Source organism: Callospermophilus lateralis, chromosome 4, assembly GCF_048772815.1.
Source record: "Callospermophilus lateralis isolate mCalLat2 chromosome 4, mCalLat2.hap1, whole genome shotgun sequence".
NCBI classification, from domain to species: Eukaryota; Metazoa; Chordata; class Mammalia; order Rodentia; family Sciuridae; genus Callospermophilus; species Callospermophilus lateralis.
The window spans coordinates 146,880,985-146,906,575 of record NC_135308.1 but is presented as its reverse complement, the minus strand read 5'-3'; the positions used below and the strand labels follow the sequence as shown (position 1 = coordinate 146,906,575).

General features: G+C 30.4%; 1 protein-coding gene across 6 annotated transcripts in view; it reads left to right on the top strand.

Annotated features, from left to right (window-relative positions):
* Anks1b (ankyrin repeat and sterile alpha motif domain containing 1B) overlaps nucleotides 1–25,591 on the top strand; it is a 1,098,518-nt gene that overhangs the window by 308,594 nt on the left and 764,333 nt on the right. For all 6 annotated transcript variants that reach the window (XM_076854981.2, XM_076854978.2, XM_076854982.2 and 3 more), the window contains exon 9: nucleotides 23,958–24,101. In XM_076854981.2, coding sequence (XP_076711096.2) covers nucleotides 23,958–24,101 — 144 coding nt within the window. The remainder of the gene's footprint in view (nucleotides 1–23,957; nucleotides 24,102–25,591) is intronic.

Genomic DNA, 25,591 nt, shown 5'->3' with positions numbered 1-25,591 from the left:
TTCTTAGGATTACTTTTCATTAAGTCTTTTATAGTTCTTCCAGAACAGAATCAATTAGGGGTATGAGTGTGTGTAAATTCTGGCAAGATTTAATGTTGCAGTCTGAAGACAGAATTCCTTCCTTTTGGGGGACCTCAGTCTTATCTCTGAAGACTTTCAATTGATTGGAATAGATCCACCCAAATTATGGAAGGTAATATGCTTTCCACAAACTCTACCAATTTAAATGTTAATCACATCTAAAAATATACCTTCATGGCAACATATTGACAGGTGTTTGCTCAAACAACTAAACACCAGAGCCTAGTCAAATTCACACATAAAGTTAGATAAATATAACATATTAGTTAAAAAGGGAAAAAAAAGCACTATTTTGTTTCATAAAGAACTGGTTTCAAATCTTAGCTCTCCAATATCATAGTCATGAGCCACACAATGATGTTTTATTTAATGATGACCACATGCACAATGATTGTCCTATAAAATTATATTTCCTAGTGATATCATAGCCATCTTAGGTATAATCTGGAATATTTTCACAAAATCAAAATTGCCTAATGATATATTTCTCAGAATATATCCTCATCATTAAGTGACAAATAACAGTACTAAATGCACTGCTATTACCAGATTTTCAGTATGTGATTCTTACCATAATCACACCAGTGTATGTGTGTGTTTATACATGTTCATATATATGTTTATTAAAATAAAATGCACATATATTATAATTTTGTTTTTTTCAATTTTGGGAGGTATTATGGACCAGATGGCACTTTATTGTTTTAATTTGTATTTATTTGATTATTAATAATATTAGACATTTTCCACTATGTTTTTAGTTGTATTTCTTTTGTGAAATGTTTGTTTTTATTCACTGTTTAACCACTGAACTATTACTATTTTTTTATTGAGTGAGAGTTTTATTAAAAAATGGTATTTGATTAAACTGTTTTTATTTGACCTTTTACCATAGGGATTCTTAATTCATCTCCATTAAAATTCCAAATATTTTATTTATCCAAGAAGCATTTATTCATTATTTGTCATGTTTTAAGTACTGAGCCTCATATTAATGATATGAAGAAAAGTGACTTAGTTTTCATAACTCTCAGTAGTATAAATGATATAATATTATAAATAGAGGACACAGAAGGACTCCCTCAATCCATCCTTAGAGCAATTGGAAATGGGAGATGAGGTTTTAGGCAGGCTTCAAAGGACAGCCAACAAACACCTGTGCTAAATTTTGAAGGATGAATATATTTTTTTCCAATTCAAAATGGAAGGACTCAGCATTTATTCAACAAAATTGATATTTATTCAATTTTTGCTGTGTCTAAAGCTGGAACTAATCATTGGGGATTCAAAAATGAATAAGAAATGTTTTGTGTTTTAGGTATATTAATCTTGATGGACTTGAGGAATTTAAAACTGGAAATCAAACTATCAAGTAGGAAATATTTACATTAGGCATATTCAGAAAACGGAAAGATAGGAGGGCTTTGATTAATAAAATGTGGGAGGAAAATTTTTCAGTCAAGGCAAATTTCAGTTGCGATTACTCTAGGGCTAGAAAAGTGAGTTAGTTGGTGCAGGGTACTACAAATAAGTTTTTTGGGGGGGTATAATAGTACCTTTAAAATATTCTATATGTCTCCTAAGAAAAATAATAACTTTTGTAACTTGCCTTTTTTCCCTTTAGGTTAATATTTTCCAAAAATCATCATTATCCAATCAAAAGGGATTGTTTTGGGAATAATTTTCTCATAGTGAAAAAACTAGAAAAGTGAATATATGAAACAGCTCTTTTCAGGTGCTAAACATTAGCATAGATCGAAGATTTCTGACAGAAGAGAAACAAAGGAGGTGTGTTTTATAAAAGTTCTGTGATTACCTGGCTTACTATATGGAGGCAGTTTATAGGCCACAGAGTGGAGGCAAGTTGAGGAGACAAGAGTTTAAATTCAAGATTGCTAGGTGAGAGCTGCATACACTGAAAGGGTTCCATCAACTCTGGTTTAATGATGATCTGCACATTCAAGAGGCTGGGGAAGGGCTGGGGTTGTTGCTCAGTGGTAGAGCTCTTGCCTCACTTGTGTGAAGCACTGGCTTCATTTCTCAGTACCACATATAAATAAATGAATAAAATAAAGGACCATCAACAATTACAAAAAGAAAAGAAAAGAAAAATCTTAAAAAATAATAATCTGGGGAAAGAACTGATAAAAAGCAGCATGCTGAGCAATTCCATAACAATATAATATAATATAATGTAATATAAAATAATATAATATAATAATACAATACAATATTGTTGCATTGGGAATAACTTTCAACATGAACTTGGAGCTATCGCAGATATTCAAACCATAGCAGGTAGAGTTCTCAGAAGAGTCTCATCTTAGTAATATGGATAAAGTAGCCCTTGGACAAAGGTTGTTTTGGAACTACCCTAATGAAGTTTAAATGGAAGCCTATTTTTCATTTCAAAGTAATAAATCTGATCTGCAAGTAAAGTAACTGTGTGCTAGTAGAAAATAATATACAAAGATTCAGCACTTAATAACGTAATATTCACACTTACCAAACAATAGAAAATTGCTTTGCATATAAAGAAGCTATATCCTGGAGAAAAAAAAAATCAGCCAGTAGAAACAGAGAAATGGCAAAGTTTATGGATTTACTAGCTAAGACGTTTATAACATAGCTATTACAAATATAGCACTGTCATAAGTATGCTAAAGAATATAAGGGGTACATGAGCATGATGAGAAGAGAAATGCAAGATAGAAAAATAAGATTGAAATGGAATATCTAGGGAAAATATATATAATAGCTGAAATGAAAAGTACACTGATAGGATTAATCTAGACAGGACTGAAGCAGATAATACCAATGAATTTTAGGATATAATAGTAGAAACTAAAATGAAGCATGGAGAAAAAAAGACTGAAGAAAAAAAAGTTTCAGTGAACTTTGGGGAAAACTCAACTAAAAATTAAGTTGTCTTTAAATATGTGCCATTTAGTTAGGTGCAGTAGTGCATATTTATAATCCCTGCAATTCGGGAGGCTAAAACAAGAGGATTATAAGTTTCTGGCAATTTAACAAGACTTTTTCTCAAAATAAAAAAATGGGATGGGGGAGGAGGGCTGCTGGGTATGTAGCCCACTGGTAAAGTGTCCCTGGATTCAATCCGAGTGCTGCCAAAAAAAAAAAGAAAGTAAAGAAAGCCATTTAAAATTATTCCTTTCTGGGCTCGAGATGTGGCTCAAGCGGTAGCGTGCTCGTCTGGCATGTGTGGGGCGCTGGGTTCGATCCTCAGCACCACATAAAAATAAAATAAAGATGTTGTGTCCACCGAAAATTAAAAAATAAGTGTTAAAAAAATTCTCTCTGTCTTGAAAAATAGAATTATTCCTTCTTGAAATCTAGTAAAATCTTTTAATTTGAACAAAACTTAGATCAGAACAGCTTTCTTCTATTACATATTTGATTCTCACGTTTTCATTTGTTTTTATTCCAGTATTCATCAAATACAAGTGCTAAATTTGTACTTGGTATTTATTAGGGTTTTTGCTTCTTTTTTTATTCTGTTTTCTCTATTTTCTAAAACCCCAAATTGCTTTTTTTTTGGCTATTTTTTCCTTTTTATTTTCTCATCTGAATTTTTGAATTTAAGTAGATTTTATTTTAGTTCTGGAGACTATCTTTACATGTTCTAATTTTATAATACCAGGAGATCACAGTACATTTTTCTTCATTTTTTTCTTTGTTCTCCATTATTTTTACCTTCATTACTATTAGTGATCATATCTCATTGGTCGTACTCTACCTATTCATATCTTTGAGTATGGGATTCCTTAATATCTGTACTGCTCAAGTTTTTAGAATTTTATGAAATGTGTTAATAAAAAACAGTAAATAGTAAAAGGTTAGGGTTTACTCTCAGATTGTTACAGTGACATTTAGGCTTAGAAAAGAGATCTTTTTATTTTCTGGTACAATCAGGGATGAGTTGTACTTAGCTCAACATTGCAACTTCTCTCCAGTGAAAAGCAGCCCTTGGCCTCTCATTGCTTAGGGATGTCCACAAATCTGTGATATGTATTACAAGTTTTGTTGGAAAGGGAAGCCTCGAGGAGGCTCTGACCCTGTTTATTTAAATATCAGGTCAGTATTGTATCTTCTGTTTTTTAGGACTTGAGATCTCTGATGAGTCTTGGTCATTTTTCAGCCTCCAAGAGTAGACATCAGTCCTTTTCTATTTCTAGAAGCCCCCACTAGTGACTTAGGAAAAAGGAATGGACAATATGGACATAGGCTGTCCTTCCCAAGAATCCTAGTCTTGAACTCTCTAAAACAGACTAAGTTCTATTTATTCAGGTATTTCTGGAAAGGTGGATCATAGAATGACTCCTCAAATTTCTACTCTTTTTGAGGCATGGCCATTGTTTCTAAGATAGAGTTTTAGTGGATAATTTTAACTGAACTGCTTTCTCTTATTCTATTGAATAAGTGGAGAATTTATTCTGAATAACACAAGCAGCTGGAGATTTGACTGGGTCATTTGGATCACTGGTAGGAGTTAACTGCAGATAACAGTGTTCTTAGCAGCGCAGGATTGATTTTATTTCAAAGTGCTAACAGTTTCAGAAGAGAATCTAATTATAACATATTTTATGGGAAACACTTTGAAATTGTTTCCCACAGATATAGTTTTAAATATATTAATCACATTCCTTCCTCACCCAATCATTTCTAATTTATGTATTATTAATGGTATTTTATTTACTCCTTTCTTGAGTAGCCTTAGGAATGGAAAAAAGAAAACAAAGAAGAAACAACAATCATTGTTGGGGGATAATTTATAGGCTTGTAAGACTTTACTCCTGTCAATTTTGTCATGGTGCATGACTTTCTTGATCACATATCTATTGGGGACCTAGAAACAGGGATAAGGCCAGAAACTAGATATAAGATATAGGCCATGAAAGATGCAAGAGAGCAAAAAATATTTGAACAGGAAAAAAAAACACCTAAAGATTAACTGCAAATTAATTGTTTTTAGTGTTTGGAAACTTCTAATTAAGATTCTCTTAAAATTATTTTTGATAGACATTATTAATCTGAATACATTCAATATTGAATTTTATATGATTCATTTGGCAGATATGTCAGTAAGAATAAAGGTATGTACCTTAGTCCTTCCTGTTTGTTCTAGTGTCTCAGTAGATCTTTTTCTCCCTATTTTCTCACACTCTTTAAATCAAGTTAACTTGTAACTTTTTATAATTTAACGTGTATGAAACTAAAGTCCTAAGGATTTTGGTAGTTTTTGCCAACTGTAGGAACTACATTTTTTTTCTATTTGTCTTCCAGATTTTGCCTTCACAGAGGTATATGGCAATACATCATGTTATTTTAACATTTTTAGAAGCAAGAAACATAAAAAGGAATGACAACCAAGAACATATTTTATAAACTCATAGAAAAGATCATTAATGAAATACTTTAAATTAATACTTTTTATTTACCTTAATATATATAATGAAATTAAATCCTGCTTATTTTTATAAATTGAAAAATAGAAATTGTTAAGCTAATATTTGGAATTATGAAATAAGTTTTTAGGATTGCTTCTGTTTTCTGAGACATTTCAATAAATCAGTATTCAATTACTAAAGTCATATGGGAAATATTTTTCAATTTTTTTCTTTAAAAACACACTTATTCTTTTCTTATTATGAATAGCTTAGAAAAAATTATATGCATGAGAAATAAAAGGAGAATTCAACTGACATTAATATGTTTTATCTTTTATCATATACAGGTGACTATAAATATGAAACCAGAATCATGCTATGCATTTTGTATCTTCATTTTTTTATTATGAGATTTTTCCCCTTCCAGTAATTATTTAGATAATGTTATTTATAGTAATAATATGCTAATATATGAAGATAGCATACTTTAATTATTGGTTAAACCTTTACATTGTCTACCAATTTGTTTTAAGTAATACTATGATAAATGCTATTAAGTAAAAAACTTTGTGCCTTAGGCACAAATCCTCTTGAAATTAAAATGGTAGAGGCAAAATACTTTCAGTAAAGTATATAAAAGCAGCAATATTTGTCTGATTATAAAAGTAGCCAAATTTAGTTATAGAGTTTACAAAATTCATAAAAACATAAAGAAAAAATTCAGATTGACCATTGTCTATTTTGAGCTGGCTCAGAATTTTATTATAATTAAAAACTAATCAAATTTTATCTGCTTTTTAAAACAGTATTACATAGTAATTTTAAACATTTTTGCATATTATGGAATATTTTCAGAGAATATTTTAAAGATATTAAATATTTGATTATATGGATATATCCCAATTTATTTAATAGTGTTTTTCTGTTAGACATCAGAGTTTTTCAATTATTTGCTTTTACAGCAATTACCTAATGAATATCACTGGACATGCATATGACATATGTTTATTCCACCAGTATAGCTATCTAGAAGTAGAATTTCTGAAGACATATGAAAGAGAAGGGACCTTATTTTGAGATTCCTTATGCTCTTTACCAATTTATTTCTTGAAATATTTTTTACCAATTTATCTTTCCAATGCAAAACTCCTTACAAGCATTGAGTATTATGGTTTTAAAAAAATGCCACCTTGATCAATAAAAGATGTTACCTTGCTATTTGAATTTTCATTTCTGTGAAACTAATGAGTATGAACAGTGATCAGTTGTCTTCTTTTAAAATTATCAGTTCAAACCTTTTGTATGTTTTTCATTTAATAGGCAATTTTGATTATTGCTGCATGAAGTCTTTGCATATTAAGAATATTATTACTTTGTTGTATTTGTTGTAAATAATATTCCTAGGTTTTCATAAGCTTTATTGATATTATTGTTCAAATACAGGACTTAAATCTTTTTTAATGATTTAAAGAATTTAAGTAAATGAAATATTTAAATTATTTTTATTATATTTACTACAGTTTTCATTAGAAAGATCTTTCTAAAAAAGTGCTTATTTTTCTACACAACAAACTTTAATTCAATGATTTCAAATTCTGCTATACATAAGAACTTTTGTGTTCCCCTGCAAAACTTTATTTTTAAACATAGTTTATTGAATAATCTACTCATTCATTCTCCATAGATATTTATCTAATAAAGATTATATATTAAATTCTGAACTAGGATTATTTCTTCTATCACTTTTTCACAAATACTATAGTGTTTTCCTTTTTATACAAGTTTTCAACTTTTTCATGACTTATTTAGTTTTTTTTAATCTTCTTTATTTTTTTTTAGTGAATTTTAAATTCCTTTTACTATCTTTTCTTTCAAATACATTTAGGAATAATTTATTACTTTAACCATTCATTGAAAAGCATTTATTGTTAAACTCATATCTGTTATGTATGTTTCTACTAGTCTCTGATATGATAATATTTGACATAATTTCTGCCCTCACTTTATAGAGTCTGTAGAAATTTTGATTATAATTGTAATTAATATACTTTTATTTGAGGACTATTTACCATTTTTGGAACATTCAGCCATCAGTGTTCTGAAATTTCTCTCCATTTAAATTAGTTTTCCTGTGTTTCTTAATATATATTTTATACTTATATAATTTTATTTATCTAGGGCCCCAACATTTCTTATTAAGGTTATTGTTAGCTGTTTTGATTTTTGATTTTTAAATTTTTTGAATCATGTTCTTTTCCCATTATGTCTTCTAGTGGATTTTGCTCATATGTAGAAAATCTTAGTTTTTAAGCATTTTTTTTATAATCAGTTACATATTTTACTCCCAATTTTCAATAATTTTCAACTCCTTGAATTTGTGGTATTTCACCTGAATATAAAGAACATATTAACACCATATTTTATGACTGTATTAACAAATACTATTATACTTAAAATATTATATTTAATTGATTTCAGTGTTCACTAATTATCCTTTATTCTACACATTTTGATTTCTAATTTGTCCCTTGATAGAATGATATTTATCTTTGAATTGGAAAAATTTTATCACATCATTTTGATTTCTATTTTGTCCCTTGATAAAATGACATTTATGTTTGAATTGGAAAATTTTTATTGTCTTAAATTATTCATAAATGCCGCATTTTATAAGTCTTGATTTTAAACATAGATGGTAAATTTGCTGGGTATAAAGTTTTTGAGTTAAAATTTTATACATAAGTATTCTATTTATATTTTATATTATCTGATGCTTATAATATTTCATAAGATCAGTGTGATACTCTTGATAAAGGTATGGTGGACTTTGGAATTTTTTGTTGTTATTTAGGATGCAAAAAAACTTAATATTGGTAAAGATATCCAAATTACTTTGGTTATAGCAGAGTTGAGATTCCAGAAGTAGTGTGTTAGCAGGGTCTGATTCTTCAAGATTCTCATTTATTCATAGAGCTACCCAATAGTTACATAATTTTTTTTGCTTTACTTGATCAGCTTAAGTAAATGGGTTTCCCCAGTATATGTAAACAGTTTAACCAAATTTATGTTGCTTGAATGTAAATATCCTGATTAGTATAATAGAATACTCATTATGAAAGCTTGAATAGGTTATTGTTTTTCCTTAGAATTAATTATTTTGCCAGAATATGTCTAGATATTTTTTTTTCATTGAGTTTTCCAGGCAATGCTCTTTCTTGACTTTGGAAGTTTTCTTCTGTTATATCTTTGATTATTTTCTTTCTAGCCTTTACTCAGGTTTATTTATCTAGGGTCATATGTTCTTTATTTTCATAGTGTAACAATTTATTTCAATCTAATTCTTTTTTTTGAAGTTTTATTTGTTATTTTTAGTTATACATTCCAGTAGAATATATTTTTACATATTATACATAGAGTATAACTTCCCATTTTTGTTGTTGTACATGACGTGAAGTTATACTGGTTGTGCATTCATATATGAAAATAGAAAAGTTATGTCTGATTTATTCTACTCTTTTTCCTATTCCTATCCCCACTCTCTTCCCTTGATCCCCATTTGTCTAATCCAGTGAACTTCTATTATTCCCTCTGCTTATTGTTTTTTTTTAATTATTTATTTATTCTAATGTGTTATACATGACAGCAGAATATCTTTCAATTCAAAATAAACATCTAGAGCACAATTTTTCATGACTGGTTGTTCCTAAAGTAGAGTCACACCGTTCATGTCTTCATACATGTACTTAGGGTAATAATATCCATCTCATTCCACTGCTTTCCTTCCCCATGCTCCCTCCCTTTGCCTTCATCCTCTTTGCCCTCTCTAAAGTTCTTCCATTCCTCTCATGAGGAATTCCCCACCATACCCATTATGGATCAGTATACTCATATCAGAGGAAACATTTGTCCTTTGGCTTTTTAGCTAACTTCACTTAGCACGATATTTTCCAACTCCATCCATTTACCTGCAAATGCCATGATTTTTTTCTCTTTTAATGCTGAGTAATATTCCTTTGTGTATATATACCACATTTTCTTTATCCATTCATCTACTGAAGGGCATTTGGGTTGGTTCCACAATGTAGCTATTGTGAATTGAGTTACTATAAACATTGATGTGGCTTCATCAGTGTAGTATACTGTTTTAAAGTCATTTGGGCATAAACCAAGGAGTGGGATAGCTAGGTCAAATGGTGGTTCTGTTCCAAGTTTTCCAAGGAATCTCCATACTGCCTTCTATGCCTCTTACACAAATGGTCCTAGGAAAACTGGAAATCCATTTGTAGTGAAATGAAATTAAGCCTCTCATCATACACAAAACTCATCTCAAAGTGAACCTAGGAATTAAACCAGAGACCCTGCACCTAATAGAAGAAAAAGCAGGCCCAAATTTTCATCATGTTGGATTAGGCCCTAACTTCCTTAATAAGACTCCTATATTGCAAGAATTAAAATCAAGAATCAATAAATGGGATGGATTTAAACTGAAAAGCTTCTTCTCAGCAAAAGAAACAATCAGTGAGGTGAATAGAGGGCCTACAGAATGGGAGCACATTTTTACCACATGCACATCAGATAGAGCACTAATATCTTTAGCATATATAAAGACCTCAAAAATCTTAACACTATAAAACCCAAATAACCCAATCAATAAGTGGGCTAAAGAACTGAATGGACACTTCTCAGAAGATGTAATCAATCAACAAGTATATGAAAAAATGTTCAACATCTCTAGCAGTTAGAGAAATGCAAATCAAAATTACTCTTAAGATTTCATCTGACACAGTCAGAACGGAAGCTATTAAGAATAAAAATAATAATAAGTGTTGGCAGTGCTCTATGGAAATAATTGCACTCATACATTGATTTTACATCTTGTGCTTCAGGAGTCTTGTTGAGGAAAATTGGCTTCTTAGCTGCCATGGTGGAGATTCGGGCCTACATTTTCTTCTAATGCCTACGTCTAATGTCCTTGATCCATTCAATTTGGGTCTTCAAGTGGGAGATTGACCCCCAAACTTTACTTCTGAAGATTTAATCCAGATCCATTTTCTTCTTTGTAGTATGAATACCATAATGTTCACTCTGGTAAGTGAAACTGATGAATATACTTTTAGGATTAGAAAATAATCTGAAGTATAATTTATCTTGAGCATGAGTCAGTTATAAACCAAGACCACAAAACTGAATAATTTCTGTCAGGACATATAATCTTTTAAAACATTACAAAAAATTTTAAATTCTCTGCGCTTAAAAACATAAATTTACCAGGTATATTTAATATACACACATACCCAGCCAAAATACCTTCTGCAAAGGTAAAATTTCTTAAATTATATCACCTTATTGTGTGTATTTAAAAAAAACTTCAAGTCTTTTAAAAACTGAGTCATAGTATATTTAAATACTTAAAAATATCTTTATTTTTTTGCTGCTACATGCTTTGATGAAATTATGATCTAATTTTCCATTTTGTTTACATAAGTTCATCTTTACATGCACACTTACCTCTGTATATCAACATGACATGTCCTTGTATATGAGAAATGGAGAAAAATGGAAATCATATCTAGTTACTTTGACATTTATTTTGTTAAAGTTTATAGTAAAATATATTTTCTAATAAAAAAACCCTGAAAACTTTCTCATGTAAATCATAGAACTCACCCAAAATATCAAACCATTAATCTAAATCATCTGTCCCACATATCTTGGCAGAAGTATGACCTTAACCTTTCCTTACCAATATTAACAGACTGTACAAAATCCTCAATGTCTATTCACATTTCATTTTTTCTACCTCTACCATTATGACATAAGGTTAATAAGTTTTCTACTGATATAATAGATTTAAATGTCCAACTTGTATTCACTATTTTTTAATATTAAATACTTCATCAAAAGTTTTGCTCATTTATAGACACTTAAACTATATACTTTTTTCCTAATATTTTACTTCTATATAACTGCTTCCCCAGAAAGTGGATGAAAATATAAGAAAAGAGTATATATAATAGGAAGATGAAAAATGACAATGAACATATAATTATATATTGAAAATGATAAAATATTACTATGTTAATGAAAATTTTTTTCTTTTGATTGTAGGATTATTAGAAGTCTTTCTTCATGTATTTTCCTGATGACATATACCTATTATTTTCTGTTTTATTAGTTCAATACACAAATGTTCATGCATATTTGAGCATATTTACATATATATTATTACCAGGTGCATTTCTATTTTACTCTAGTCTAAAGAGGAAATAAGGAACTGGAAAGAAGCAGAGTTGTCCAGTCAAAATACATATACATGTGGTGTGCTTAGAAATGTGCTAGTCATTTTGCAGAATACATAAATAACAGAAAATATACTTCATGTAACATCTATCAAATAATTTAAAACAATAGATTGAGTTGTTTGCACTTGATAATTCAGGTAAGAGAAATAGTCTCTGAATGCCTTGTACTCAACCACATAAAACCTATTTTTTAAATTGAAATATAATTAGAAGTAGAAAATTATTGACATTAGTGGACCTGTTTTAAATTGTCTGCTTCCCACATCAGAGCCCTGATTTGTTTTTCTGTCCCATCTCCCCACCATGCCTTTCATCTTATTTTTTTCATATGGCTTATTTCCAAACAGCCATTGAATTCATGCTGCCATGATCATGCAATCCCTTGGCCTCATTTTTATTCCCTCTTTCCTTTCTGGGTAGAATTTTTATCTCATGAGGTACTATTTCTCAGCACTCTCTTACTTCTCTCCTTCACTCTCCATGGTTGAAAATAATTACTTCTTTAAAAAAAATGTTTTCCTAGCACCTTGTTTTGATCTGTAATATTTATACTTTTGGTCTAATTTTACTGTACATTTATGTGTGTATTTTTTTATACTTTAAGTTCAATGTTTATGACATAATATTGGGCTTTTACTCCCTCATTTTCAGGTTTAGCTTCCAAGACAGTAATTTTTATCACTATATTTTTAATTAATTTAAATGAATTCTAAAAAATATCAGGTGTTAATAATATAATTTTAAATTAAATTAACTTAAGTAGTACTGATGTTATCTTTGCAAGAAGCTCAGATTGATTTTAAGTGTATGTTTCTATTGATGCAAAATTAATAGTTCAATGATGACTATGTGATAGTAGGATTATTTTCCCAGGACCATTTACTTATCTTGAAATTGTAAAATTGGCAACAAAGCATAACTGTGGATGGAAATGACTAATTTCAAGGAATAAATATGGGATGAGGGAATATTAACGTATTTACAGAATTCATACAAAATAGAGGAAAGGGGATGATTTAACCAGACAAATGTGAGAAGTGATAAAAGCTCTAAGATGAATAGACAGTAATAAATATATGACTATTTTTGAAGAGTTGCTTTGTTAGACTTCTCTGAAGTAACAATAAGGTGTGAAATAACTCCTTTTTTAAAGTTCTAGAATACTGGACAAAATAAACATCTGTTATCAGATTATAAGATGAAAGAAGGCTCCGATGCCTGATAGAAAACACAGGAGACAAACTGCTATTACTTCTTCTTTCTGCCTATATACATAGCTTAAACACATCACAAAAAGGAAAAAGAGAGAATCAAGTAGTTTCACTGTGTTAAGGGAGACTGAGCCATTATAATTTGGAGGCAGAAAAACAGAAAGGAGAAAACTATACAGATAAAAAGTTCCAAAAAATAAAAAGGGCTGGGTATGTGACTCAGTGGTAAAGTACCCATAGGATAAGTCCCCAGTATAAAAAAAACAAGTAAATAAACAAACAAGCAAACAAATAAATAAAAATTTAAAAAATAAGAAAAGAAAGAATCAATGCCAATACTCCTCAGATTATTCCATCAAATAGAAAAGGGAGAGCACTTCCAATTTCATTCTGTGAAGCCAGTATCACCCTGATACCAGCATCAGATACGGATGTATCAAGGAGAAAACACTGCAGACCAAACATCCTTCAGGAATATAGATGCAAAATCTTAATATTATGCTAGCAAATCATGCTCAATAACACAATAAAATCATACATCTTTTAAGATTAAACTGTTTTCATTCTAGGGATACAAGAATGGTTCAACAAACACAAATCAATACATTCACCACATAAATAGAATCAAAGAAAAAAATCATATGAGCATCTCAATAGATGTAGAAAAAGCCTTCCACAAAATTCAGCTCCCATGTATGAAAAAAACATGAAAAGATAGAAGAAGGGATAGAAGGGATAGAAGAAACTTGCCTTAATATTATAAAACTTACCAAAGCCAACGTCATACTGAATGGAAAAAAACTGAAAGTTTTTCTCTAAAAAATCAGGAACAAGACCTGGGTGTCCACTATCACTACTCCTATTCAATATAGGAAAAATTAGGCAAAAGAAGGAAATAAAAGGAATATGAATGGGGAAAAAAAGAAGTCAAATAATTACTGTTTGAAGACAATATGATCCTATGCTTTTAAGACCCCCCCTCCAAAAAAGAAAAAACTCCACTAGAAGACTTCCAATGTTGATGAACAAATTCAAAGAAACTAGAAACATGAAAAAAATCAATAAACAAAAATTAATGCATTTTTTATATACCAAAAATGACCCTGCCAAAAAAATATGAAAACAATTCTATTTGCAATAGCCTCAAACAGTAACAAGAAGAAGAAAGAATAAACAAAGACATAGAAGCAAATCTTACCAAGGAGTTGAAAGATATCTACTGTGAAAATTAAAGAGTACTGAAGAAATAATAGAAGACACTAGAAGATAGAAGGACCTCCTATGTTCATGGATAAGCAGAATTAATGTTAAGATGGTCATATTACCAAAAACAATCTACAGGTTTAACATAGTCTCCATCAAAATCCCAATGAGATTCTTCTTTGAACTAGAAAAAGTTCTTAAAATTCCCATGGAGAATAAAAAACCCAGAATAGCCCAAACAATTCTGAACAAAAATAATAATATTGGAAGCATCACAATACCTGATTTCAAATTATACTACTGTTTTAGTCAGCTTTTTAATCTGGTGTGACCAAAAGACCTGGCAAGAATAATTTTTAGAGGAGAGAAAGTTTATTTGGGCCTCACAGTTTCAGATGTCCGAGTCTACAGATGGATGACTTTATTCCTCAGAGCCTGAGGTAAAGCAGGACATCATGACGGGAGATGTGGTAGAGGAAGACTGCACCAAGAAGCAGAGAGAAAGAGAATAAGTTCAGCTCATAAAATGTAAACCCCAAAGGTGCACCCCCAATGACCCACCTCCTCTAGCTATACCCTACCTGCCTACAGTCACCACTCAGTTAATCCTTATCTGGGGAATAAAACACTGGTAGGTTAAGGTCCTCATAAGCCAATCTCACGCATGAGCTTTTGGGTGGACATCTTATATTTAAACCATTAACAACTACAAAGCTTTAGTAACAAAATTACAATGGTACTGGCATAAAATCCGATCTGTAGAGTAATGGAAGAAAATAGAAGACAGAGAAAACTACACAGATAGTTATCTGATCCTTGACAAAGAGTTGTTTAAAATATACATTGAACAAAAGACAGCCTTTTAAATACATGGTGTTGAGTAAACTTGATATACATATGTAGAATAATGAAACCAGATCCCTATTTCTTACCCTATACAGAAATCAAATCATGAATGAATCAAAGACTAGGAATTAGACAAAAATTTTGCAACTGCTCTCAGAAAACAGAATCGATACCCCAACATATAGGCATAGGCAATGACTTCTTCAAAAGGACTCATTAATCTCAAGAAATAATATCAAGAATTAATGGAATGGAATTTAAAAAGCTTCTGCGCAGCAAAGAAAACAATTTAGGACCACGATGACAAAACCTACAGAATGGGAGAAAATCTTTGCCAGGTATTCTTCCTACAATGTGTTAATATTCTGAAAACATAAAAAACTCAAACTTACCACTAAAACTTCAGATAACCCAATCAGTAAATGGTCAAATGGACTAAACAGACAATTCTCAACAATGGACAAATGGCCAGCAAACAGGTAAAAAAATATTCAATATTTTATCTATCAGGAAAATGCAAATCAAAACTACACTGAGGTTTCATTGCACTCAAGTTAGAATGGCAGTCATCAAGAATACAAATAAAAATAAATGCTGGGCTGTCATATGAGGAAAAAGTAACACTTATCCTCTGTTCGTGGGATTGTACATTAATACAACCACTATGGAAAACAGTTCCTTGAAAGACTAGGAATGGAACAACAAGGTGACTCAGCTATACTACTCCTCTGTATTTATCCTAAAGAATTAAAGTCCTTTTACTATGACCTATGTTTATGGTAGTGCAATGTTCTGTGGCCAAGTTATAAAACCAGTCTAGGTATCTGTCCTCAGATGAATGGATAAAGATAATTTGCTGTATATACAAAATCCTTTGATGGGCTATTCTCAGCCATGAAGAAGATTGAAGTTATGTTAATTGTAGGAAAATGCACGGAACTGGAGACTATCATGTTAAGAAATAAACCAGACTCAGAACATCAAGGGTTATATATGTTCTTTCATATGTGGATGCTAGAGAAAAAAAGGTGAATAAAGTGGGAATATCATGAAAATAGAAGGGAAACTAGTAGGGTAGAGGAAGGGTATCAAGAGGAGGGAAGAAAGGGAGGAGAAAGGGAGGTACTGGGGAATGAAATTGACCAAATTATGTCATATATGCATGTAAAAATATGACACAATGAGTTCTACTATTATGTATAATTATAGTGCACCAATAAAAATGTAAAAAAGTAATTTTAAATTTTATCTGAAAAACAATTTTATCTGAAATGCTATTCAATGCTTTTAGGGAAGAAGCTGACTACCAATCATTGTCCTATGAAATAAGAATTTCTCTGGTTACTATGTGGAAAATAGGTTAAAAGAGAACATTGGCAATATATACACAATTGAGAATGGTTGTCCTCTTTAGTATACAATTGTACATTTATTAATTTATTTTGGGTAAGTCATCAGACAAGGATGAAAAATTTTGGAGGACATTCACTTAATATTTACCAAAGGAATGAGTTTAGGAAAGCTTATCTTTCTTCATTTTAATCTTTTATTTTGAATTATTTATTTTTAATAAGCATGCATTCTTTTAAATTTCATAAAAATCAACAAAACAATTTCAGTTTTGAAAAGAAAATACTAAAAGACCTGTGGGGTATGCTGAGTATGCTGTAAGGTAGGGTAGATTAGTTACCCATTCCAAATTGTTCTTTGTTTTAGATCTCCATTTCTTCTGGGTTCCTTCCTGAATTCAGCCTTTTTGTGTAGTTCCTTTGTCTTGATAGTTCTATTAAATTGGCTTGAACATCTGTTGTTCCTTTGAAGAACTCCAGTAATTAGGAGCTTACTTCCACAGTGTGATCAAATGGTTGTAGGACTTGGGGGTCTGGGGTTGTGGCTCAGCTGTGGAACACTCCCCTAGCATGCATGTGGTACTGGGTTTGATCCTTGGCACCACATTAAAAAAAAAAAATAAATAAATAAAGGTCATTGTGTCCACCTACAAGTAAAAACCAATTTTAAAAACAATTGTAGTACTTGTATTATATATGATTTGGCTTCATTTGATAACATCAAGCTGAGTAACAACTTGAGCTTGCGTTTCTTTATTTGTAAAACAGGTATAATCCTTATTTAGTTTACTGGGTATTCTATATCCAAAAACATTTTATAAATTTCAAACCACTATCATATGTAATTAGATAATAATTATTACATATAAAATGTATGAAAAATTACACACCCACAGAGTCACAGACACACCACCTTGCAGGGAAATTTCATTTCTTCTTTATTTGATGATTTAGTTATTCTAGTATTTTTTTCTTTCATAGAATTCAAATTTGTCTTCCCATGGTGTTTATGTATTATGACTCTTTTTCCTTTGCAACAATGTGAAGTATTCGATCCTTTCTTCTATATAATAATCATGTAATAACTAAGAAAGATAATAGGCTCAAAGTCTATAGATTTAGGCCTTTTCTCTGTAGAAAAATGTCCAGTTTTTCACAACTTTAGAACATAGTCATATCTTCAGTAAAATGTATAAAAGACATGTGAAATAAAGGAAATCCTTGGAGTTTATGTGTGTTTATGTGACTTCTTTTCCATATATAATTGAAGATTTGATTTGGTTTGATACAATCTTTCCAAGATATTTTTTTTTATTGAAATAAGTTAAAATATGGTTTTAGGTAGCAAATTTCTGTACTGTCTTTAGGGGGCAGTGCTAAACCACTGATAAATGTCTTCATTTCTGGTAAAGCTATTGGTAATAATTAATATGAAATAAAACTAAAATATTAATCCATGATATTTGTGATACAATTTTATATTTCCCTTAATATTAGTTAAATTTTCTAGGTGGCCAAATGAAAATGATGGTTCATTTATTCAATAATTTATTCAATAAATATTTATGAAGTTCAATTATGAACAAACATTATATGAGATATAGATATGAATAAGGCAATGTTTTCTTTCCAATAATTTACAATTAAATAGGGTAGGAAAGCCACATTGTGTTTGTACATGTGTTTATGCATGAGCACACTGTATATACACAACTTTTTCAGAATAAATATAATAACAAAAATAGCAGAATTTATTTTTATGTGCCAGTCACTGTCAAGCAGTTAATTGTATGCTTATATAGTCCTATCAAAATGGGAATTATTATTTATATACATTTGCAGATAAGGGAACTGAGGATTAATAAGATTAATGTGATTTTTCTCAAAATCACATAGCTTGGAAATGTCAGAGCTAGGACATGAATGTATATATACATTTGACTTCACAACCAATGCTCTTTGCCAATATGTCATCTATGATTTTGGTGTATATGTGAAATACCAAAATACACTTTGCACATTTACACAGTCACGGACATTTAGAAGTGAGTTACATTATTTCTGTTTGTGATAGATCTGAAAATTTTTATGTAAGAGATGAAATCTCAACTGTATTTCTCATATATAAAATTAAAAGAAAATAATATATTAGAAAGTTAATATTCATTGAGACCTATCATGTATCAGGCACTTTTTATTCATTACTTCATTTAATTATTAGGAAAAAACCTTCAATGTTATTTTCTATTGCATAAATAATGCTAGTAAGACTGACAATGGACATATCTGCTGAAAACTATCAGATAGTGGGACAATTAAAACTCAAATTCAGGACTGTCTAATTTTAGAGGATAAGTGCTTAACCACTGCAATATGCTGAAAACAGAGAATTAAGGTAGATGATGCAAATAAAAGCATGGAGCATGATTAGGCCAGGGTGAATAATTCCAGTTGGTTGTAATCTGGAGTGAGTAAAATTGAATAGGAAAAAAGGCTGAAAAGTAGTTTAATCATAGAAACTTGAAGTCATTTGAAAGAATTAGGATATTATTTGTCATGTAATGGGAAATAATTGGAGACTTGAGTAGGGAAGATATATCAATATTTTTTTTCCTTAGAAGAAAGAGATGTAAGAACTTTACCACATAATTGGATTAGATAATTACAGTACCATTAACAAAAACAAAGGAACTAGTGAAATGAAATGTCAATCTATGAGATGTAGACAGTTCTTAACCAGGTGTGCAATTGTTTATAATGCCATGCAATTTCATCTCTGAGGTCAAAACCAGTAACTAATCATGAATTGGTGACAAAAATGCCTATTTGACTTTTATTCACATTTGTGAACAACATATTGATGATCAATCCTATAGATGTTCTTGTTAGGATAAAGCTTTAGATTTCCCATGTATATGTATATTTTACCCAGATAATCTGTAGGATTAAAAAATCTCTGTGATAATTACCTTTTATTACTGGTTGGACAATTGTATATTTATGAATGATGGGCTTCTGTGTTCCAAATTATAGAAAATTTCACTGACTGTCACAGGTGGCAAAATGCTCTCAGGAGTTATAATAATGTAGCAGAAACAAAGAAAATATATACCTCCTTTTTTAAATGGCAGCTATATCATCTTGATTTTTTAATATATTTTCTTTTATAGCATGTTGTGCCAAATAAGGTATCCTGTAACAGAGTGGTTAAGTAAGCATAAGGTCTACCTATAGACTGGCTGTAGAATTTTTATTTTTTTCTTACTTACCAGCTCTGAGACTTCAGGTTTTACTTGACCTCTCTTTATAAGATGAGGGGAAAAGAATATTTGCTCCCAAGGTCTGTCGGTAAATAAAAATAATAAATGGAAAAGAGTCCCATGGTAATATAAATCACATAGTAATTTCTCAGTATAGCATAGATGTTATTGTATTTTATAGGCAGCAACTAATTAAGGGACTATTTAATTTTATTGTTTCTCATTTACTGGCAATTGATAAAGGGAAAATTAAAATGTGAACAGAAAAACAAATTATTTGAAATATAAGTTAAAAGAAGGTCTTATGTTTTACTTTTAAAGGCAACAACTTTTTTTTGAGGGTGTATATTTGTGGGGAGGAGTTATTTACAATCCCATATGTAGAATTCTTTAGTCATTTCAATAATCATGATCTGTGTATTGTGCTAAACACTACATTCTGAAGCTCTTTAGACAAGTTTGTACCTTTTCTTTATGTTTATAATATAAATATATATAATTTATATATATATATATATTATATATACACACACACAAAATAAATGCTTTCATATTGTCAGTATTTAGCTATTTGGTTTAGTCTCATGTTTTTATAAAAGTGATTTTATAACACGTTATAGTTGCACATAGTATTTGGGTTCATTTTGACATAATCATACGTGCATAGAATTTAATTTGGTCCATTTTAGGCCTCAGTGCTTCCTCTTTACTTCCCCTTCTCTTTCTCCTCCTCCCTTTCCCTATTCCCCTTTCTATTCTCTATACTGCTCTTCTATTTATTTAGTTTTTAATTTGATGTGTATTAAGGTAGAATGCATTGTGATTTTATACATTCACAGAGTGTAATTTTATCAAATTCATTCCACATTTTCTCTCTTTCCCATTCTTCTTCTCTCCTTCTCAATTTCCTTCTTCTACTCCACTGATCTTCCCTTTATCCTCATGAACTCTGATACTTACCCGCCCCTCTTTTCCCTTTACTTTGCTCTAAATTCCACATGTGAGAAAAAAAACATTCAATTCTTGATTTTCTGAGTCTAGATGATTTCATTTAACATGATGTTCTCTAGTTTTATCCATTTACTGGCAGTGCCATAATTTCATTCCTTTTTATGGCTGAGTTAAACCGATATGTATATATAATACATTTTCTTAATCCATTCATCTGTTGATGGGCACCTGAGCTGGTTCCATAACTTGGCTATTGTGAATTGTGTGCTATAAACATTGATAGATGGTTTAACAATAGAATGTTTCTTTTCTTCTTCTTCTTCTTCTCCATCATCATCATCATCATCATCATCATCATACTGAGAAGTGGGATAGCAGGGTAATGTAGTAGTTACATTTCTGGTTTTTTTTTTTTTTTTGGATCACCATTCTGTTTTCCAAAGTGATTGTACTAATTTGCAACCAACGATGTGAGTGTTATCTTTTTCCTGACATTCTTGCCAGAATTTATTATTATTTGTATTCTTGATGATTGGCATCACTGAAGTGAGGAGAAATCTCAAGGTAGTTTTCATTTGTATTTTCATGATTTCCAGATATGTTGAACGTTTTTCATATTTTTGTTGGTTATTTGTATTGGGATCAAAAATAAACATGAAGACCAATGGAAAAGTATAAGAAATAGGCAAACCCACATACCTACAGACATCTAATACTTTGCAAAGGTGCTAAAAATGTATATTGGAGAAATGATAGCCTTTTTAACAGATGGTGCTAGGAAAAATGCATATCCATATGTAGAAGAGTGAAAGTAGATTTCTCTCTCTCACTAGTGAAATTAAAGTGGACCAGAAAATTTGTAAACGCTTGAAGATAACATGGGGCCAATAGTCCAACATATTAATGCAGTCATTGACTTCTTTAACAAGTCTCCTTAAGCTCAAGAAATAATATCAAGAATAAATAACTGGGACAGCACCAAATTAAAAAGCTTCTGCACAGCAAAGGAAACTAGAGTGTGAAGAGAGCTTACAGAATGGGAAAAAAATCTTTGCCAGCTACTTCTCTGACAGAGGATTAATATTCAGAATACATAAACAACCTTAACGCCAAAAATGCAAATAACCCAGTCAATAAATGGGCAAAAGATTAAACTCCTTTCTCAAATGAAGTTATACATATATATTTTTAAAAATCCATCTGTTGAACATTCAACAGCCTCTCTGAATAAGGAACTTTTTTTCAGTTCTTACAAAATTTCTTGTTATTTCATTGATCTTCCCATTTCTATTCCTTTCTAATGTTTGTAACTTCTGCTGTTCGGGTTTTGAATCTGTTTGTTCAATTGCCTAGCTTTCTTAACTTCTAATGTCTCATCTTTTATTTTACTTTTGGAGAAATTTCCTTAGATATATTTTCCAATACTTCTATCGCAATTTAAGTGTGCATGTATTTATTTTGTAGCATTCTGTTCTTGTTTCATGGATGCAGATTATCTTCTATTCTTCCGACGAAACTAATGTTTTTTAAAAATATTTATTTTGGTATTTCTTTAAATATGTGGTGATTTTTATTTATAGTTAACTAAAACATTAGAAACTATTTATGTGAATAGATGTTTTTGAGAGGTGGGTTTCACAGTAGAGATTAAAATATAGACCTCACCATTTTCCTGGTAATTTCTAGATCTTTTTTTTTTTTTTTTAGGAGGTGGTCTTATTTATTTTTTTAAATTAGTTGAACAATACCACAGATTTTAAGGAAAGAGTGTTTTTAAAAAAAGGTTTATTTTGACTCACATTACTAGTTGTTTAATTCTGAGGGGCCATATCTGGCAATGACCTTGGGAGAGTCCTGAGGCAGTGATAGTGAAAGGGCAACCCAACATGAATGTGTGGTTTCCCTCTTTTAAAGCCTCCAGAATTCAACCATGGGGACTCCACCTTGATGACCTTACTCAATCCTAATCACTTCCAAAAGGCCCTAACTTCAAACACTATAGCTAGATTAAGTAACCCTTTGAATGCCTCACAATGGGCATTAAACTCCAATGTGAGTTTTGGAAGTAACAAATCATATTCAAACTATACCAGAAGTCAGTTTCTAAAGAAGTATATTCTAGTCTTTGACCTAGGAAACAGAAATCTGACTGTCATGTTTTCTAAGGAAAATTTGGAAAGGCACTGATGAGTTGGAAATTTTCATTTACTGCATTAGGCTATATGACTTATTCTCATTTTATGAGAGGCATCTCTTTACTCAGTGTATAGGAATACTTAGAATTTATAATCTCTTTGCTTCAATTCTTTTGGAAAATAAACCTCTATTTTTTTGCTAGTGGTGAAGGTTTTGTTTCCTGATTGAGTGAGAAGATGAAACTAGGGATCTGACTCTGATATTGAGTTTTTTTATGCTTTTTTTAATATATTTTCATTTTTTAGTTGTAGATGGACACAATATCTTTATTTTTTTATTTTTATGTGGTGCTGAATATCGAACCCAGGGCCTCCCACATGCTAGGCAAGCGCTCTACCGCTGAGCCACAACCCCAGCCCAATTTTTATGCTTTTGAAGAAACTCTACACTGATACCTTTACTGGTAGCCAACCCTCCACTTCTTCCCCCATGCAAGCACTTTGCTTTCATTGTTCTCAAGTTTGTTAAATCAAGTAATACCTATCCTTCTCTTTTTTAATCTAAATAAAGTTATCCATCATTGTCCAAAAGTTTTCTTGCTGTTGCTTATCTAGTAACATCTATCATGTAGCCCTTATCCTTATGGTTCAAACATTTATATGAGTTCTTTGCTGTCTCTTTTTTAGGATTTGGAAAGTAACAAAGGTATATTTGTAAGGTTCACATGGGAGTCTTGTTGGAATTTTAAAAATATTACTGCATTATGATATGAAACTTTATGATATGACTGATATAGTTTGATTTTGGTGAATATTTTTGTTCGTTTTTTTTTTTTAGCAATTTCTATTTACTTTCAAGTTCTTTAACTGCTTTTCCCCTTAATTTTATGCCTACATTAAATACTTGATAATGTGAGATTTTTTTTTTCATTTATTACTATTCAGATATTTTTTTGGGGTCATTATCATGTCCTGTTTTTCATTATGAAGTTTGTTATTTTAGTCATTTTCATCCAGTTTGTTCACTTTCAATTTAAATTGATTTATGCATTTTTTTTCTGAGTCACATGGCATAACTAGATAGCTGGCTGGAAGGAAAAGCTGACTTTTGTTTATTGAGACATATAGCAAGTAATTTATATAATTTGATTGATGTTAAGATATATAAATAACATTGATAATATATTGGTACAATATAAATTTAATTTCAGAGAACTTCATCTACAATAAATTTGTCACCAGGAGAGGTGGAAGAAGATGACGATGATGAGAACACATGTGGGCCTTCAGGAATTTGGGAAGCACTGACTCCTTGTAATGGATGTAGGAACCTTGGCTTCCCCATGCTTGCACAGGTAAAGGTTTGCTTCTAGAAAGGTACATACAACATAAAAATGGTTGCCTACTTTTTTAAGATCAAATTTTTCAAAATTTTAGAAATTCAATTAGTATCTTTTTCACTTTATGACTTCTTTAGTTACCTTATTGTGCATGTGTGATGCTTAGGCAATGACATAATTTTCATAATTTTTAGTTTTTGAATTTCGATTACAATGCAGAATATGTATCATGTTTATGAGTGTTTTAATATTTGTAGTCCACTAATATATCATTTTAAAGATTACTATTTTAAATAAATAATGAAAAGTGATTTAAAGACATAGGGAATTATATTTGGACTGTTTAATAGCATAGTCAGTGATATAAACATGTTTATTTTTTCTCACCACAATGGGAACATATTAGAATAAATTGAAAATATATTCCCAAGAGATTTTGAGGTAAATTACAAAAATGAGAAGAGAACACTAAAACATTGACTATAAGTTTTAGATAATTTTCAGATAATTTCATTATTCATTAGGTTCTACTGTGTTACCTTCAAATTCCTGATATGTGGTTTGGACTATAAACACTTAGAGGACTTTCAAAAATGAGAAAAATATTTCCTTTAAGGAAATTTGAAGCTAAAATAAAAATATATCTGCACAAGATGAGAAAGAACTTAAGATAAAAGACTATAATGTTAATATAATGCCCAGCCTGGGCAACTTAGTGAGACCCTGTCTCAAATAATAAAAAGGGCTGGGGAGGTATCTCAGTAGTGAAATGCCCCTGGGTTCAATCCCCAGTACTGTGAGAAAACCTCTTCATAGAATTTTTAATATAGCTTATCCTGATCTTTACAGAGTTGTTGTCAATATATACTGGATTGAGTTCCATAAAGGTAGAAACCCAAACCTTTGATGCTCAAGATCCATGGCCTAATATCAGCATAGTTACTGGCATAGTTAGAGTAGTTGAATGAACTAATAAACAAATGTGTATTTTGTAGATTTTCACATCTTCCCTTCAACTTTTTACATACTGTGTAGATTTTTACCTCACATCTATATATGTAAAGGAGAAAGGAAATTAACAAGCATAACTTTTATATTTTGTTTAAATAAACCTCATGTGCTTAACAATGTTATAATAATTGACCCTTTTTTTACCCATGCTTTTATTCATAAAATTAATGTCTTTGTAAAAATGTTTTATCATTACTTTGTGTTATATCTTACAAAGTAGAATTCTTAAAACTATTAAAATAAACTATTATAGCTTTCACTTTAATAATCAGATTACCAAAAATTATCAATAACATGGTTATGTTTCTCCAACACCTTACTACTGTTTACTTTAAATTTTATCTTATTTTATTATTTTATCAGTATTGATAGTGACTTGCTTTTGGTTTATAATGTTTTAGTATTTAGTTTTTTCCCTGTCAGTTTTCTGTGAAGACTGGTAGTTTCAATAAATTTATTACTTTCTTGATATTTTTAGATTTTAATGTTTTAAT